The 18,823-nt window shown below is 57.4% G+C and overlaps 1 protein-coding gene across 2 annotated transcripts; it reads left to right on the top strand.

Annotated features, from left to right (window-relative positions):
* The first annotated feature begins 2,711 nt into the window (after positions 1–2,711).
* On the top strand, positions 2,712–12,174 carry EPHX2 (epoxide hydrolase 2). Of its 2 annotated transcripts, XM_080616000.1 has the most exons (19): positions 2,712–2,844; positions 4,054–4,138; positions 4,272–4,431; positions 5,179–5,369; positions 5,479–5,601; positions 5,952–6,026; positions 6,346–6,441; positions 6,584–6,662; positions 6,861–6,895; positions 6,978–7,004; positions 8,905–8,990; positions 9,170–9,281; positions 9,618–9,692; positions 10,583–10,628; positions 10,700–10,802; positions 11,031–11,100; positions 11,178–11,258; positions 11,542–11,600; positions 11,701–12,174. In XM_080616000.1, exons 1-19 carry the CDS (start codon positions 2,744–2,746, stop codon positions 11,783–11,785), a joined length of 1,689 nt encoding a protein of 562 aa, XP_080472126.1. In that variant the 5' UTR covers positions 2,712–2,743; the 3' UTR covers positions 11,786–12,174. The 2 variants fall into 2 exon arrangements, with proteins under 2 accessions (XP_080472126.1, XP_080472125.1); XM_080615999.1 differs by having other exon boundaries at positions 11,542–11,792.
* Positions 12,175–18,823: the final 6,649 nt, after the last annotated feature.

An 18,823-nucleotide genomic window follows, 5' to 3' on the forward strand; every position in this document is an offset into this window, starting at 1 on the left:
GCTGGGGGTGTGGAAGGTGATGCCACAGCGCTGGGGGTCCTGGAGGGGGTCCCCATCCTGGGAGATGCGGTACCCCAACTCCTCCAGCCCAACAGTGGGGATCACATCCTCTTCTGGTCCCCGCTGTGTGGTGGCAGGGACGAGGGTGCAGAGCCCCACCAGCAGGCACCAGCCAGGGGCTCCTGAGACCATGGTGTCCTGCAGGAGCAAAGAGAAACAGGGGGATCAAGGCTACAGCTGAGACATCCTCTGAGGCCCTTTTAGGACCTTCCGGGAACCCCCCAGTTTGCACCAGCAAACCCCCCAAGTACCCTTATTTTTCCATGCATGTGCATCTCTGGTTTCCGGGAGTTGGGATTTGGGGGTGCTGTACCCCACTCTCCCCACACCATGGAGGACCGCCCCGGATGGGGAGGGGTAAGAACGACACAGACCCTTCCTACACCCCTGCAACACAGCACATGGATCATAATGATGGGGAAACTGAGGCACGAAGGAATTAAGGTGAGGGCTGGGAGGGTTTGAGGAGAGGCTGATCCTGCTCGTCCCCCCCTAAAGCCCCCCTCCGGAGCCATGGAAAAGCAGGAGGCAGCGGGGGGGGGCCACAGACAATGCGGCTCTTTCAAACCCGGCTTGGCACCGGGGCCAGGGGAGCGGGAGCCAGAGGCTGCAGGCGCGACGAGTGCGGAAGGGGGGGTCCCCACCAGCACCCTTCACCCTCCCAGCCAGTCCTGAGCCCCTCTGCAGAGGGAAGGGGGCTCCCAGGGGCATCCCCAGCTCCCTGCCAGCATCCTAGGGTGCAATGAGCTCCTCAGGTCTCAGGCCAGCACCTGGCAGGGGTGGACTGGTTTCGATTTGGAGCGAAAGACCCCCCCCAAAAAGGGGGGAGCCCGCCGGCAGGACCACAGCAGCACGGCGGCCCAGCCCTGCCACGAGTTGGCTGGGTCTCAGAGGCGTCGCCGTGCTGGCATTTCGTTGGCACGAAGGCTGAGGTTGTTCCTCCCGGCTCTTCCCACCGGAATAGCGACAGACCAGCAACATTCTTCCTTTATCCTCTCGTTTCCCACCCTCCGAAACACGCTCCCACCTTTATGCCAGGGAGAAGCCGGAGCTGGGGGGCTGCGGAGCTCCTGGCGGCCCCGGAGGGTTGTGCCGGAGGTGCCCCCGCCGTGATGGGAGGAGGAAAACCCTTCGCCTGCCGCAGGTCTGAGCCATGCCAGAAATCAGTGAACGGGGCTTCATCCCTCCCCACCCGGCGCTGGACCACCCTACGAGGATGCTGGGGGGTCCTCTCTGGGGTCCCGGGGACAGCAGGAGGTGGGGGATGAGGGCTGGGGAACACCGAGCCCCAGCAGCGGGATGCTGGTGATAAACGCATGGCTTGTCTGGGCTTGACCCCCCTAAAACATCCCTGCCCACTCCTCAATAGTCACCCCAGCACGGAACAGCCCCCCAGCTCCGCTGCGCTCGCAGGGGTGCAGTTCTTCCCCCAACTCCCTCCGAGCCAGCAATCCCACCGCATGCTTTGCAGTGGGGAAACTGAGGCAGGGGCTGGGATTGCCGCTCGCCCCCCGGCCCCGCGGCCCCGCTCACCACCGCTCCTCAACGCAGCCGTCCCGCCACGGCACCGCCAACACCGCCCCGAGACGGGGCCGGGCCGTGCACACGCACACGCGTGGCCACGGCGTGTCTGGCACTGAGCACGCCAGGGCTGGCTTCGGGTGCATGGGGGGGTCTCATGTTCCCCCTTGGGCTGCCTTTACGGGGGGTTCAGGGGTGGTGGTCAGACAGCGATCATGTGTGTGCACGTATGTGCTTGGCACGCTGACATGTGCTGAGCGTGCACATACGTGCTGGGTGCCCACGCAGCTCCCTGGTGGTGCACACGCATGCTTAGCAGTGCATGCATGTGGTATGTGTGCACGCACGTGCCTGGCAGTGCTCACGCAGCCTCAGTGTGCTCGGAGACAGGCACGCATGCTTAACAGCACACACGCATCATGCCTGGTGGTGCGCGTGCATGCTCAGCATGCACATGTGTGTTTCACATAGGCACACGTGTGTGCATGCATGGGCAAGGGTGTGTATGCATGTCTGCATACATGACTGCATGTGTGTGTTTATGTGCATGCTTGTGCGCATGCATTTTTTGTGTGTGCATGTGTACATACATGTGTACATGCATGTGGGTGTGCACACGTGCATGTGTGCATATATGCGTTCCTGCATGTATGCAGGCATGCGTGTGTGCATCTGTGTGCACGTATGCCTGCGTGCACTCCCGCCCCTTCCCACTCTCAGCCCCATTAGGCTGCTCGGGATCTGGGTGCAGGCAGGTTGGGTCAGCGGGTGCTGCTGTACCCTGGGGTGCTGAGGGGGACCCCGGGGCCCCGTTAAGGGATTATGGACAAAACCCGCTTGAGCAGCGACAGAGAGAGGGCGCAGAGGGGAGCACCCACGGCAGCAGCGGGGTTGCCACCGCCAGGTCGGGGGTCCCACAGCCCCACGGGACCGGGAGGATGCTAGTGGGACGGAGAGGGACATCCCCGTGCAGGAGTGTCCTGCGACGGGTCCCGGGCGGCCAGGAGGATGCCCACAGTGGTGGCGGCGCTAGGACCCAGCGCGGCTCCGGCGCAGGGGGCGGGGCGAGGCCTCGGGGGCGGGACCTGCAGAGGGGCCTTCGCGGTGGAGGGGGCGGCGTGTCCCTGAGTTCGAGTCGGGTGCCGGCAGCAGGGAGGAGGCCATGGCGCGGCGAGCCGTGCTGTTCGACCTTGGCGGCGTGCTCTTCGGGCCCGGCCTGCAGCACTTCCTGGGCTCCTGCGAGCAGGACTGCGCCTTGCCCAGGTACGGCCTGGCCCGGCCTGACCCGGCCCGCTGGCACTCGGCCGCCCGCGCTGCGGTGGATCAGCGCTCGGCCGGAGACACGTAGAGACGAGACAATACTGTGTGTGCGGCCGCCGCCCGACTGGGGCCCCAACAGCAGGAGGACAGGGCTGGGTGGGGGGTGCAGGCTGGGGGGACCCCTGTCCTCGACGTCAGATGCAAGCTGGGGTCCCTGTGTATACATAGGGTGCAGGCTGAGGACCTCCTTTCTGGATCTGGGGTGCAGGCTGGGGTGAGGTCCTGTCCTGGATGTGGGGCACAGGTCAGCAGTTAAAACTATCCCCCAGAGAGATGGAATCACCTTAGGGGATGTTAGCAGAAACGATAAGAAGATCAACTAGTAATTAATTAAGCAGGATAACTAATTAATCCCATCCCTGCCTTGGTGCTGAGACCTGACACAACTCAGTGCACGAGCTGGAGCAGACAAACCCCAGCGCAACAGGTCCCAAACAGCCTCTCGAGTCCTAATGAACCCTTTGCTCCCATTAATATGGGCTGTCTGGGAGCTGGTAATCCCAAAAGCTCCCAATCAGTAGCTGATCAGGTTCTATTGCGTGCCCCAACTCGGCAGGGTTTCCTGGCAGCGTGTGGGTGTTCAGACAGAAAAATACAGTATTAAGTAACTAAATGCTGGAGCTGATGGAGCAATAAATTCCCGGATTATCGGCCATCAAACATCTTTTTGCTTCGCTTTATATAAAAAAATGAAAAAGAAAAGTGACAGCAATCCAGCCGGAACAGGTAAAGCTGCTTTATTTTTAACCAGCTGCATTGTGATCGACTCAGGGAGCTTTGTCCTAAAGGCAGTCGATGTAATCTTGTTTTATTGCTGCCAGAGAAGGCCTCTTGTCATCTTGTGATAGGGGCAAATTGTTTTCGTTGAGTTACGGCTTACAAAATACCTTGCTCTTTGCATTATTTGCTATATTTTGTCCCTGACGAAGCTCCCTGCTCGTCTATCTGCAGGGCCAAGTAATTGAGCTGCCAGCAGAAATAAATGGGCAGCAGTCTCCCGGTCCCATAATGAAGTGATGCTCCGGTCCTGGGGGATGATGGAGGATGGAGCTCTGTATCCCCGGCACAGAGCTTCCCTCTCCCCATAGCGCACCACAGCATCCCCCCAGCATTGGGGTTTCTCCCACTGATTTCTTCTCCTTTGCCTGGCAGGAATTTCTTGCGGAAGGTCATGTTTGCTGGTGGCTCTGACAGTCCTTCTGCCAAAATGATGAGGGGACAGATCACCCTGTCCCAGGTGAGCCCTCGGGTACCAGCTGTGCAGTATCACCAGTGGCTCCGATGGGGAAGGAGCCGAGGGGAGCAAGCTTCGGGATGGGCTGTGCTTTATATATTGGGATCTGTTGAATGACACTGGTTATTTTTTCCAGCTCTTTTCCGAGATGGAAGAGGGCTGCAGGCAGCACGCTGCCACCTCGGGCATCACCTTGCCAGACACCTTCTCTGTTGCCCGAGCCTTCGAGGAGATGGCAGCCAAGGGGACGGTCAATGCCCCCCTCCTGCAGGCAGCGAGGGTGCTGCAGAGGAATGGTGGGTGCTGGGGGGCTTTTGGTCTGGACTAAGGGTGCTGCTTCCCTCCCAAGCAACTGCCATGGGAGTCCTTGGTTGGTTCCACCACAGGGTCCTGGGCGGTCCCACCTGGTTGGTCCTTAATCATCATTCCCACACTCTCCTGATGTAGCCCTTCAGCATCCTTTAATTAAATACTAAGAGCCCTGCTACTAAATCCATCAGACGTGTTAGCACCCAGGCAGCAATTAGCAGGGTGCTGTAGCTCTTCACCACGCACTGTGGGGTCCATCAGGGAATCATATAATCACAGGATGGTTTGCGTTGGAAGGGACCTTAAAGCTCATCCAGTTCCAACCCCCTGCCACGAGCAGGGACACCTTCCACTAGACCAGGTTGCTCCAAGCCCCATCCAGCCTGGCCTTGAACACTTCCAGGGATAGGGCAGCCACAGCTTCTCTGGGCAACCTGTGCCAGGGCCTCAGCACCCTCACATCAGCTCTGTCCTTGGCATCTCAGTGTGCCCAAGTTCCAGCTCACATCCCACTTGCACTGGGAGGGTTGAGCTTTGCTTTCCTGGAAGTACAAACTGGGCGTAAGCTCCTGCTGAGCATCCTTTGGTCTCCTGCTGGTGTGTTCTGATCTGGCCAGAGCCTTGCAAACTGGACATCTGGGATGAGGAGGTGGCTGGGGAGGAGAGGTGACATCAAATACTCTCTGGAGAGCCACAGTGGGAAAACCAGCACTCCCCTCTGTGCACCTCCCTAGGATTTAAGACCTGTGTCCTCACCAACAACTGGGTGGACGACAGCGCCGGGCGGCTCTTCACAGCCACGCTGATGAACCTGCTGCACCGGCACTTCGACTTGGTGGTCGAGTCCTGCCGGCTCGGGATGCAGAAGCCAGATCCTGAGATCTACACGTACGCCCTGGATGCACTGCAGGCGAAGCCACAGGAGGTATGACCACCTCGAGAACAGGTCACGGAGGGTCCCTCCAAGCACCCACGGTCCTTGGCCAAGCCCTTCTGCAGGGCGCTGATCCCTGCTCTTGGTGGTGTATCTCCAGGTCATCCTTCTGGACGATATCGAGGAGAACTTGAAGCCAGCCCGGGAGATGGGCATGGCCACTGTCCTCGTCAGGGACACTGAGACCGTTCTGAAGGAGCTGGAGCAGCTCTCAGGTGTCCAGGCATGTAGGGGTGGTCTCTGTTCCCTGCTCTCCTGGGGATCCTCTGGGAGGGATGGGCTTAGGCTTCTTCCTTGTGAGGGTGATGAGGCCCTGGCACAGGTTGCCCAGAGAAGCTGTGGCTGCCCCATCCCTGGCAGTGTTCAAGGCCAGGTTGGACGGGGCTTGGAGCAACCTGGTCTAGTGGAAGGTGTCCCTGCCCATGGCAGGGGTTGGAGCTGGATGAGCTTTAAAGTCCCTTCCAACCCAAACCATTCTGTGTTTCTATGATGTCCCTGCACGCATGTTGTTGGGGATATCCCATGCGGCTCCAGGCCTGCTTAGGAGCTCACCCTGTGCTCCTCACCCCACAGCTTCTCAACCAGCAAGAGCCGCTACCAACAGCGTGTGATCCATCCAGTGTGACCCACGGATATGTGCCCATCCGGGTAGTGTGGAGGGGACTGCCTTGGTGATAACGGCTTGGGGGTGCCAGGCTTCCTGGGAAGGGTGTTGAGCCCCGTGCAAGGATGTGCCAGCCAATGGGTGGTGTGTTGGATTGTCCCTCCTGTGTGGGCTGCTCTCAGCCAGGGATGTTGAGCTGCCGCATCACTCAGGTCTTGTCTGTCCACCACAGAGGCTAAAGCATGGTTGTGTGGCTCTGGGAGGGGGTGACGGGCCCCCACACTTGGTGACCAGCACTGAGTGGAGGGTCGTGGGGTGAAGCCGTGCCACCTGCAGCTGGTGAGGGCTCTCCATCCCTTCCAGCATGGTGTCCAGCTGCACTTCGTGGAAATGGGGCAGGGCCCTGTCATCTGCCTCTGCCATGGCTTCCCTGAGTGCTGGCTCTCATGGCGCTTCCAGGTGATGGAGGAGACAGGGAGGAGGGTGGACCACAGGGGCTGGTGGTGGGATGGTGATGGGGTGCGTGGTCACCACCCCTAGGGTTCCCGAGTGGGAGAGTGGGGTCTCGGCATCCTTTGGAGGCTGCTGTTTTTCCTCCTAGATCCCAGCTTTGGTCGATGCCGGCTTCAGGGTGATTGCTCTGGAGATGAAGGGCTATGGGGAGTCCACAGCCCCACTGGGTGAGTTGGGAGTTGGGGTTATACGGGGCTGGAGCTGCTGACCCCAAGTCCAAGACCCAGGAGGAGAAGGATGGAGGAGCCTTCTCCTGGGAGGTGGAAGCTGGCTCCTCCTGCAGCCCCAGCAGCTCAGAGGGATGCCAAATACATCCCTAGAGATGTGTGGATGTTAAGATGATGGTGATTATGTCTTTTGTGCAGATATAAAAGAGTATTCCCAGGAGCAGATATGCAAGGTGAGATGCAAGCAGGAAGAACGTGGTGTGGAGGGTGGTGATCCCAGACAGGATCTGACTCTTTCCCTCCTTCTTTCCCCAGGACCTGGTGGTTTTCCTGGACAAACTGGTGAGGAGCCCCCCATGATGGGTCCCTCCTTGGCAAGGTTTGGGTGTGTGTTTCCCCAGCTGCCCTTCACTTCTTCCTTCCCATGCAGGGACAGCTGAGATCCCCAGTGACTTTGGTCCAGAGCTCTTGGGGTACCACCAAGACCTGTCTTTTGTGTTCCCTGTGGGTGGGATTTTAGGGATGGGGATGTTCATACAACCCATTGCCGGTGGAGAGAACCCGTCCTTGGAAGGGTCTCTAGCTCTGTGTCACCTTTTCCTGGACCTTGTGTCCTCGCTGATGACGGGAAGATGGGCTGGTGGCATCCGAGGCTTGGCAGAATGTTGGTTAGGCAGTGAGATACTCATGGAGAAGGATGCTGGGCTGCATCCCCTTCATCCTTGACTATAGCAGCTCCCTCATGGCTGGGGTGGCTGGGGGACCATCACTGCCCCTTGGCATGGCTCAACTATGGTGTCATCTCACTTGGGTTTGGGAGCTCCAGGTTTAATTCCCATCCCAGCAAGGGGATGTGGTTGATTTCTGTGCCTTTTAAAAGAGGTGAAGTGTAGAGGTAAAGGAGTAGCCCACAGATGTCAACACCTCCAGGGCTTTTTCCTTGCGGAATGGCTTCCAAGGGAATGAGTCCTTCAAAAACCACAGTGCTAAGAACAAGAAACAAGGAGGAAAAAAGGCCCCTTGAGGGCTCCTTGTTGGGGATAGTGGTGGTGGTTTTGTGCTGGAGCTGGGATGGAATGTGGGAGGGAACCAGGCATCGCAGGGACTGTAGCTGTGGTTTGGTGCTGAGCATGTGAGGATAAATCACATCCCTTTGCTAGAGGATTACCCTTATGTTGGATTAGAAATAAGGAAAATGGATTGGAAGGTGCCCATTATGTGCAGCCTGACAAGAGGATGGGTGCTTGCTTTTCTTCAGGGTGAGCTTGATAGATGGGAGGTGATGGCATCGTGAATGTATGCGACTTGGGGTTTCCCTGCTCCTCCGCTATCATCAGGGCCTATCCTGCTCCTCTACCCCCTGGGATGCTCCTTCCCCCTCCCCTGGTACAACCTAGGGGATAAATGACTTCATGAAGTTCTATGGTGATGCCTGAACCCGTATCTGGGATGCAGAAGGCGCAGAGCGTTCCAGGGGCCAGGACAGTGATGGTGGGATGAAAACCATCAGCATGGGGGGGACCTGCTCATCCCCATATCAGTGGTGGGAGATGCTGGGACCCCCCCAACCCCTCTTCCCCCCTTGTAGGGGGGGTTGCACACTGCATTTTGCGCTGTCAGACGGCAGCGAGCAGAGACGTGTCTGCTGGGAGGGAATTTTAATTACACGTCTAAATAACAGCTAATTATGAACCGGCTGCTCCATTGTCGGGAGCGCAGGTTTAATTGGATTCATTTGTCAGTGCCCAGAGGGGTCAGGAAAATAGAATGGAGGAGGGGGAACACTGAGCTCCAGGCAGGATCCGCACGGGCTAGAGGGATGCTGTGAGCTGCTTCCCAGAAGGGCACGGATTTATTTGTCTATGATTATAAAATGATGTTCCCCATGTGACAGCAGCAGGGGGACACCCATATAGGTGATCCCAAGGGATGAACAGCCTCCATCATGGATAATAATGAATCCCTTGCCTCTGGAGGGCACAGGTGCTTGAAATGTTTGATTAAGTCAGAGTAAATCGTGCCAGGGGATCAGGTAATGCTGCTTCCTTGGGGAAAAAAGAAAGGAAAATAAATGGGGGAAAAAAGAGAAAATATTGCTGTTTTCTGCTCGGTTTGCTGCTTCAGAGGCAGGCAGAACCCCTCTGTTACCTGCTGATGCCTGTTGGGCGCTGCTTTTGGGGAAGATTGGAAGTGCTCCCTGCGTGCTGCTCTGGGGGCACACTCATGGACCCCCTCCCCACAGGGCATCCCGCAGACCGTGCTGGTTGGCCATGACTGGGGTGGTGCCGTGGTCTGGAACATGGCTCTGTTCTACCCTGAGAGGGTGAGGTGGGTCCGTGCCGTGTGCGTGGCTCCTTGAGGTTTGGTCCTACACCTCCTGCCCAGTCCCTAACAGTGCCCTGGGTCCTGCCCTCTCTGTTCCATCCCCAGAGCAAAGCCCTGGCTCATGCTGGGCACCCAGAATCCGGGGGTGATCCTGACTCTGTGTCCTCCCTGTGATGTTCCAGAGCTGTGGCCTCACTGAACACCCCGTACCGACCTGCCAGCCCCCTTGTGGACATCATGGAGAAGATGAAAAGCATCCCCACCTTTGATTACCAGTTCTACTTCCAGGAGCCGGTGAGTGCAGGACCATAGTTTTTATCCTCCACCCTTCTCTTGGGGCTTAACCTCACCCCCAGGATGGAGTCGTGCCCATGTTGGGGTCCCCAGCTCATGGATGGGCATCGCCTGCCCCACAGCCAATGTGCCATGCTGTGGGGCTCTCACTGTCACCCCAGCTGCAAGTGGCTTGTGGTCCCCCTGTCAGACCTTGTTCCCGTGCTGGACCCTGCATAGAAACCATCCCCAGCCTCCACGTGAGCCCACATGGGCAGCAGGATCCAACCCTGGGGTGGTCTGGGTCCCTGGGAGGGGGTGGCATCACCCGCCAAGCTGCTTCCGCTCCATGTGCAGGGTGTTGCGGAAGCGGAGCTGGAGAGGGACATCGGCCGAACACTGAAGGTCCTGATCCGCTCCACACGCCGGGAGGTAGGGATGGGACTGAGGTTGGACCTAGGTTGGGAGCAGTGGGCTTCACAGCCCGATGTCCTCTCCAAGCCCTGCCAGCCTTGTTGGGGCTCTGCCTGTGGCACCCTCTCCCCTTCCACCTCGCCCATGCCAGGAGTCAAAAAGCTTCAGGGATGGCTTTGCAGTGTTCCACAGTGGCCCTCAGGCATGCTCCGCCCTGTGTCTGCCATCCTTTTCCTGCCTGTCCACAGCAAAGTCTGCATTCAGGCAGCCATCAGTAGGGACCAGAGTGAGCGCATCCTTGTAAGCAGCGGTGCAGGACCCATACCTCTGTAGGACTCACAGCTGACCCTGAGTAGGGCTTCAGAGGACCTGGGAGGGGACAGCCCAGCCTGGAGAGCAGCAAATTTGTGGGTGACTGTCCTTGGGCAGCCTGGCAGGGGCTCCTGCTCTCCCTCGAAGCACCACTCGCTTCCTTTACCACTGCAAAAGTCAATGTCTTGCTTCAGGGTGACAACCTCTGTGGTTTAAAATAACAGTGCCCTGGGAGCCTTGCCAGCGGCCTCATTCTGCCATCGCTGCTGGCTGCTCCCAGCTCCATGGCCCAGGGCTGAGTGACTGTTTCCTGCATCCCTTAAGATGCAGTGATGCTCAGTGCTAGCTCCCACAGACTAGGGCTGCACAGCTTATTCCTCCATCCCTTTGGATGCAGTGATGCTTGGTGCTGGCTCCCAGCTCTGCACCCCAGGGCTGTGTGTTTGGTTCCTGCATCCCTCGGGATGCATTGATGCTCAGCACTGGTTCCCAGCAAGGAGCCCCAAGTGTGAGAGCCATGGGGAGCCCCCCCAGGATGGTTTTTCCTCCCTGTGTGCAGTCTCTCCCTGCTTGCCCTCAGTCCCCTCTCTCCACAGGACCGTCTGCCCATCACATTTGACTTCCATCGGGTCCAAGAGCGAGGTAAGGGATGGGATGCTGCAGCAGGGGGATGCTGTAGGGTGAAGGATGCAGTGCTGTGCCTCTTCTTGCAGGGGGGCTGCTGGTGGGCTTCCCAGAAAACCCCCCTGCCAGCCAGATCCTGCATGGCCCTGAGCTGCAGTACTACATCGAGTGCTTCCAGAAGTCCGGCTTCAGGTAGGGGCAGGAGCCTGTGGGGCTGGGGTGATGCCCCTTCTGCAGAATGGGGACACCCAAACCCACCTTGGCCTTGCTTTATAACCCCCAAGAAGGTGCAAGGCTGCTGGGGGAAGGCTGCTTTACCCTTTCAGGCACTCCCTGTACCATGGGCAATGGGACGTTCCCTGTGGTGGTGATTGCAGGAGCTGAGTCTCAGCATCTCCATCCCATTCTCTTCTCTCGCAGTGGCCCCTTGAACTGGTACCGCAACATAGGACCCAACTGGCGCTGGGCCCTCTCTGCCAGGGACAGGAAGGTGGGGACTGATCCTGCCCCACGGGGGCATTTGCAGACCCAGCACCTTCCCCACCTTGGCACCTGTGTCCCCTGTAGATCACGATGCCAGCGCTGATGGTCACAGCTGGGAAGGACGTGGTGCTGCATCCCAGCATGAGCAAGGGCATGGAGGAGTGGGTAAGTCAGAATAGTCCCATCCCACCCCAGCCCTGCCTGTGCCTGTGATCAGCTTCCATAAGATCCCACTGCAGCAGAGCCCTGGGGCAGGTCCATCATGCTGGGATGGGCTGGATTTGGCCCAGGGACATCATTTGATCGAGGCTGATAGGGGAGGGTTAGGGGGGAATTTGCTCTTGCCAAAATAAAGAGCTGGGGATACAGCAACAGCCTTGGGGGGGCTCCTGGTACCCCAATCCTGGCACAAACCAACCCCTCTCCCCTCTCATCCGTCCCTCCCAAGATCCCGCAGCTGCGCCGGGAGCACATTGAGGAGTGCGGGCATTGGACGCAGATGGAAAGGTACCACAGCGGGCAAGCACAGCCCCACTCCATTGGAGCTGGGCCCCCCTGTGTCCCTGGGAATGCTGAATCCTACTGCATCTCTGTGCCATCCCCCTAGGCCGGCAGTGCTGAACAGGATCCTGGTGGAGTGGCTGGAGGGGCTCCCTCCGGATCCCCCGCTTCCCAGTATCTCCAGGCTGTGAGCCCTGCCCTGTGCCTTCTCTCCTCCCTGGGCTGATTTTGCCTTTAGGGTTGGATTTTTACCTTTATGATTGGATTTTTGCCTTTAGGTATTGTTGGGGGGTCAATGGGTGGAAGTGATGGGTGAGCCAGGGCTGGGAGGAGGGTGGCACAAAGCATTGCCCCTAAAAGGAACCCTGTGAGCTCTTATGGTGGTGTTGGGAGATGGTTTGGGGCTGGACCCATCCTTGTGCCATGGTAGGGGCTGTGTTGGGGCTGCCCCATCACCCCAGCCCTGGGGCTTCCCTTGCACAGGGGTTTGAATGGATCATCCCCTTTGTGTCTGGGGTTTTAATGTGGTGGGGAGGTTTTAATGCACTGATAATCATGAATTCTGCCTTAGAAATCACCTTCTGCCTTGTAACATTGACAAATAAAGCACAAAGTGACCAGAGCACCTCAGCTCTCCTCCATGGTCCTTGGGTGCAGGTTCATGCAGCATCTCCCTGCCTCTTCCGCTCCAACCTGGGGCCCATCTCTGTGGTGTCAGGGCCCAGCCACTGCCTGCAGCCACCTTCCCCTGTGCTTGCAGCCCTTCTCCTGGCCTCAACAGCCGTTATAAGCACACATCCAGGACGGCATAAGGATTTGGGCAAACATGCTTGGTATTTCCCTCCCAAAATTCTCCCCAGCCCTCAGCTATTTTCAGCTGGGGCTTTGCGGTTTGCCTGTCTGCATCCCTCCTCCCAGCCCGTCCCTGTTCTGCCAGCAAGCCCACGGGAATGTTTTACAGCTGGATCCATCCCTGAAAAAGGAGCTCTGTGGATTTTAGGGTGGGGGGAGAGGATTAAACCCAGCCCCTGGGTGGGCAGCAAGAGGTTTAAACCCGCTCCCTCCAGTCTGGAGTTATCCCAGACTCTGGCTGTTGTCCTCTCTGGTCTCCTGGCAGGGGAGGCAGTCTCAGAAGCTGGTTTTGGAGCTGCTTTGGGCTCTGCTAATGGTATATGAGATCCAAGAGCATCATCCCTGGGCAGCCGGGAGCTGTGGCCAGGCACCGCCCTGAGCCCTGCCTGGAAAACCAGGCGGGAGCTGCCAGAGCTGCTCTCCCATGGCACCAGCATCTGGGTTAGTGGCTTTAATAGGTGTCTGCAGGCTCCTGCCAGGCCCCTGTGCCCAGCCCCTGGCAGGACCCTCACCTACATGTTTCTACCCTGCTCCTGGGAATGATGTGGGGAGGAGGGCACCTGCAGGTCGCTCCCAAGCCCCTTTCCCTCCTTGCACACCACGCTATCGCTGTACACTGCTCCAGCAGCCCCCTCCCCACATTCCCATGCCAGCTCCATGCCCCTCATCCTGCAGCCTAGACTGACTTTTCCAGTCCCCATCCTGATCCTGGCTGGCTGTGTCCTCAGCCCCACTGCTGTCTGCATCCCCAGCGCCCCATGCATGTGCGGAGGTTCTATGCCCTCTGTCCCGATGGGAGCTTGTGGCCTCACTCCACACCTTCCATCCTGGAATCTACATGGCCTTGGGTGCACACAGCCTCAGCACGTTCAGCAAACTCTGATTGATGCCCATACAGACTGAAGGGATGGAGGTGGCCCAGGGTGACTGGTTGGGCCGCAGACATCCCATCACCTGCAGAGCTAGGACCCAGGAATCACCTGAGCCAAAGCAGACATGGGCTTTGATTCTGGGAAGACAAGGCCAGAGCAACACGAACACCATCGGAAGAGATGCAAAATCCCTCCCCAGTTTCCTCTGGGACCTCACTCCATCTCCTGTAGGGTTTATTCCCAGGAGAAATTCTCCAGCCATAAACTGAGCAGTGGCACCAGCTGCTCACAGCACCCGCGGGGCCAGCCCTGGCACAACGGATGGAGTCTGAGATGAAGAAATAAATCCGTCTCCAGAACAAGCTCCTCCAGGCTGTTTCTTTTCACAGCTTGAAGCTCCTCAGAGTGGTCTCAGGCGCAGCAGAGGGAGATCTCTCTGGGATCAGCATCCCTCGCGATGCTGGGGAGCTCGTACTGGCAAACCCCTGCCCGGGGTGGATGTGGTCTCCAGCTGCAGGATGCGCAGTGGTCCTATCCCAGTGCTTTCACAACTCTTTGATGTGAAAAGAAAGAAGAAAATGTCTGGAAAACCTCAGGGTGAGTTTCAAACCATGGATCCCAGCAGCAGACCCTGGGAAGAAAGGATCTCCCCAAGCCCTGGAGTTAGGGGCAGCTGCTGGAGCTCCCAGGGCTGCTCACAAAAGGCTGGGCTTATTTTTTAAGAGATGCTTGAAGAGAAACAGAAACCCAGCCTGGAGCCATCCTGGCCAGCAGCACCATGGAATGGTTTGGGTTGGAAGGGACCTTAAAGCTCATCCAGTTTCAATCCCCTGCCATGGGCAGGGCCACCTTGCGCTAGACCAGGTTGCTCCAAGCCCCATTCAACCTGGCCTTGAACACTGCCAGGGATGGGGCAGCCACAGCTTCTCTGGCCAACCTGTGCCAGGGCCTCACCACCCTCATAGGGAACAACTTCTGCCTAAGATCTCATCTCAATCTCCCCTCTGTCAGGTTAAAGCCATTCCCCCTTGTCCTGTCCCCACAGGCCCTTGTCAAAAGCCCCTCTCCAGATTTCTTGTTGTCCCCTTCAGGCACTGGAAGCTGCATTAAGGCTCCAGCCTCCAGGTCCATCATCTTCTCCAGCTGTGATGTTCTGGTCCTGACCACCTGGATGACAGCGCCAGCACTTGATGTGTCCAGGACCATCATGAGGCTGGGTGTGCAAAGCTGCTTGCGGGGTGCTCACAAGGTGATGCACAGCTCAACCCCCCAGATCTCCTATTCTGGCGCAGCTATTGCAATGAGCATCCTCCTTCCTCGCTCTGTGCTCAACAGTGTGGCAGCGATGGACATGACAGGGTTCCTTCTGCCCCTCTGCCCCACTGGGGCCTCTGCAATGGCTGCAACGAGTCTCCACTGGGAAATGGCTGCTGGATGGCATGCACAAGGTGAGGGTGCACTTATGGGGTGCAAGGTGCAGGTACAGGCATGCAGGGTGTACATCCAGATTGCAGGGTGAGAGCAGCAGAGTTCAAGGTGTAAAGTGAACAAAGGTGCAGGGCATACACACAGGGTTCATGATGCAGGTGTTGGGGTGCAGCGTTCACACACACAGGGTGCACACAGGGGGTGCAGGGCACAAGCAGAGGTGACCCTGCCCCGTGCTTGCAGTGGATGGGCTGGAAAACCCACACTGCTGGTCTCCCCTGCCCCACAGGGTTTGGGTGCAGGGGGGCAGGATTGCACCCAGCCGTGGGTTGCTGGCACCCACCAAGCTTGATGGCACCCGATTAAACTTCAACCCAGCCCATCCCTGGACTCTGGGACTGCTCCAGCTCTGCCTTGGGAATGCTGGGTTAATATTTCATCCCTGCTGGGACTGGAACCACCGTGTTTGCTGGGTGCTAAGGGCAAAGGTCCCTCTGGGGCCAACAGTCCTTTGCATGGTTCAAGCCAGAGCTCAAACTGCAGCGTCAACAACCACAGGCGACCCAAACCAACCCCAGCAGGAGGGTGGCACAATGTGACCAGCTCCGCTCAGCCCTTGGACCCAAAAACTCCTGGAAATGAGCTGTTTTCCTTCACCCTCAAAGACTGCAAGGCACACACAGGTGCTGGCAGCAGGGATGCCAAGCTGGAGGGAAGACACAGTGGGGTTCTGCGTGTGCTGAGTGGTCAGGATTAAGGGATACTATCTCCTTGCTCCAATACAGGCTCCATCTCCAGTCCTGTCCTCCCCTCCTCCAGAGGTTGTTTCAGAAAGGAAGCAATTTACTTGTAAAAGAGAAAAGAGGAAAAAAGGCCCTTGGAGATTGAGAAATAAAGAATAAAAGCTTCCCATAATTAAATTTCAACTGTTTTATTTTTAAACAGAGAAGAAAGGAGACCAAGAAAAGCCCCACCTGATTTCTGCCTGACCTGAGACAATGCTTGAATAGCTCTCGAGATCAGGCAGTCAAACAGCTTCACTGCTACCTCAGTTTCCCCATTGCTGTAGGGAAGCAGCTCTGGGAGCCCCCAGGTAGAGGTGGCTCTGGGGAGGAGCAACCCCAGAGGGTAGGAGAGAGTGGGGAAGCCAAATGTTTGAGCAAACCCCATCTCCACACTCCTGCGCTGTCTGGGAGGCAGAGCCTCGTGTGTCCACCCCTCCAGCACCCAGGCTGTGTGGTCTGCGGGTGCTCTGCCATTTGGGAATGCACGGCAACTGGTAATGCACTGCAGGCTGGGGGTACATTGGCCATTTCTGGTGCAGATGTGACAGTGCAGGGTAGCAGCAGGAAATCCCATCACGATCCAGCTGCTGGGCCAGCTCAGCCCCAGGAGCTGCAGAGGTGCCAGTGAGGGTACAGAGAGGGACCTCTCCCATCTTCCATCTGCGTTTGGGCTGTGTTGGTGAACCCCAACCAAGCCACAGTCACCTGTAACCCTGCATCACCTTGCCCATGTTGGGGACTTGAACCCTGCCAGCCATGTGCAAACCTCATGCCCTGGCCAAGCAAATCCAGTCAAAGCATTCACTGGCATCATGTTCCCCTGATTTATGACAAAATCACAGAATCACAGAATGGTTTGGGTTGGAAGGGACCTCAAAGCTCATCCAGCTCCAGCCCCCTGCCACAGGCAGGGACACCTTCCACTAGACCAGGCTGCTCCAAGCCCCGTCCAACCTGGCCTTGAACACTGCCAGGGATGGGGCAGCCACAGCTTCTCAGGGCAACCTGTGCCAGGGCCTCACTAGCCCCACAGGGAAGAACTTCTTCCTAAGATCTCATCTCAATCTCCCCTCTGTCAGGTTAAAGCCATTCCCCCTCATCTTGTCCCTACAGGCCCTTGTCAAAAGCCCCTCTCCAGCTTTCTTACGGCTCCTTTAGGCACTGGAAGCTGCTCTAAGGTCTCCCTGGAGCCTTCTCTTCTCCAGGCTGAACAAGCCCAGCTCGCTCAACCTGTCTCTCTAGCAGAGGTGCTCCAGCCCCGCATTTACACCACAGGATTTACACGAGGTGACCACTGGTCTCCTGATCCCCATGATGAACTTGGGGGACTGAATCCATCACCAGTCTGGATGCTACATTTGCTCCCTGGGTCCATCCAGGACAGATCACTCCATCCTTTATCCTACCAAAATTTCACTGATTCACAAATAAATTCACAAACAGCTCCAACACCTGGCAAAACGCCACTGTTTTGTTTTCTTTCATCCTTTGAATTATTCCCTGCTGTTCAGCTGTAATTAGCTGAGCTGTGACATCCCTCCTGGATGCAGCCGGGAGCTGGCGGAGGCCAAGGTTGTGGGAGTGAGTTGTGCTCTCCCCGCTTGCATCCCCTGCACCCCTCACTGTTAATCAATAACCCCTTGAGGGGTGTTTTTTGGAGGTTTTGGTGACCTTTGCACAGCGCTTAGACCAGGAGCTGTTAGCTGGGCAGCCACAGCACTGTCTGACCCCAGTCAGCTGGTCCCCTTGTCGTCTGTCGGGGCTTGAAGGTGTGCTGGGGGATTATTCATTAATGTGCTGCATTGCAGACCCAGAAGGGTTTCAGGATGGTCAGGAGGTCAAGGGGCTTTGAAGCTGGATGGGAACACCCATGGCAAAAGCTGCTGGAGATGCTGGGGAGTCCTTCACAGTCTACATAGCTCCTGCTCTGTAATTAAGAAGCAATTTCCTCTCCTTGCTTTGTGATTGTGCTGCTGAGGTTGGGTCTCCAAGAGCGTCCATGGCCATATGAAGGCAGCCGCCTGCAGCACTGCTTCCCTGCCCAGTACCACTGCCTGATCAGGACCTGTAGCAGTGCTCCCTGAGGTCACCTTGCCTGTGTAGCCAGCTCAGAAAAATCGTTATCATCCCTTCGCTAATGAGGGATGGGGAAGGGTTTGCTTATCACCAAAGCACAGCCACGGAGCGCTGCAGAGCTCCTGCAAAGCGCGGCTCCTTGCCCGTCCTTCAGCTGAGACCCACCACCCGGGTGGATCCTGTCCTCCACTCTGCTCCCAGTGGGACCGCAGAGCAAATCTGGGGTGCAAGGCAGGCGTGCAAGGTGTGGAGCATCCTGCTCCTTGCAAAGCAGGGAGCAAAGACGCCCAGTGCCTGTTTTGCACATGGTGATGCAGTGCAGTGAGACCATTGCATCCCTCACTGCCTGAAGCCCATCCCCTTCCACTTTTGGGTCCCCCCAAACCTTTTCCCTATTCCCCCCTTTGCCCTGCTTGCCCAATGAGAAGGCAGCAAGTTCAGGAGAGCTGCTCTAAGGCCAGGACCCCCAAAGGGGAAGCAGCTTCTCCCCAAACCCCTCAATTCGCAGGACACGAGACCCCAGGTTCAAATCCATGTCCGGATCCCGCTTTGCCAGCCAGCAGCGAAAGGCTCAGCCCCTCTCCTCCCCCAAGGAATCAGGCAAATTCCAAGGTTATTCATTATCCTTCCAGCCTGGAGGGAAGCTCCTTGTTGACCCCCAGGGCAGGACCAAGCTCTGCCAGCCTTGTACCGGCCAGGATCGCTCCTTGTCCCCGGTCCAGGAGCAGCTGGAGACCCACTTGTTCCAGTAGCATCTTGTGGAGAGGCTGACAGGATGGTAAGGAAAAGCCAAGAGGGGATTTTCTCAGGTTTTGGGGTAGGAAGGGTGGTCCAGGCAGTGTGGAGCTATGCATTGTGACCAGGGCGATGTGGATTTGTTACCATCTATGATATGCGTTTAATAACTAATATCTCCATGGCAAGAAATAGGAAAAGGGAGAGGGAAGGAAAGACAATGGATTCCCTGGATAAATCAGGCCCGGTTCCAGCTGGACATGTTTTATCATAGCATGGTTTGGGTTGGAAGGGACCTTAAAGCTCACACAGGTCCAACCACGCTGTGACAGGCAGGGACACCTTCCACTAGACCAGGTTGCTCAAACCCATGGGTTTTTGCCTCCTCAATTTTGTTGTTTCGGGTTTTTATTCCATTTTTCCTGTCTCCAGCTCTGTACTTTGGCCCAGAGACCAGCTCCGGGTTTTAACTTGCACTAGG

Source organism: Psittacula echo, assembly GCF_963264785.1.
Source record: "Psittacula echo genome assembly, chromosome: 4".
Taxonomy (NCBI): domain Eukaryota; kingdom Metazoa; phylum Chordata; class Aves; order Psittaciformes; family Psittacidae; genus Psittacula; species Psittacula echo.

Bases quoted from the DNA above. Each gene is read 5' to 3' on its own strand.
- EPHX2 (XM_080615999.1), top strand. From the start codon at position 2,744: ATGGCGCGGCGAGCCGTGCTGTTCGACCTTGGCGGCGTGCTCTTCGGG. The intron at 4,432-5,178 runs GTGGGTGCTGGG...GCACCTCCCTAG, and splicing joins GAGGGTGCTGCAGAGGAATG to GATTTAAGACCTGTGTCCTC. The intron at 9,693-10,582 runs GTAGGGATGGGA...CTCTCTCCACAG, and splicing joins TCCGCTCCACACGCCGGGAG to GACCGTCTGCCCATCACATT.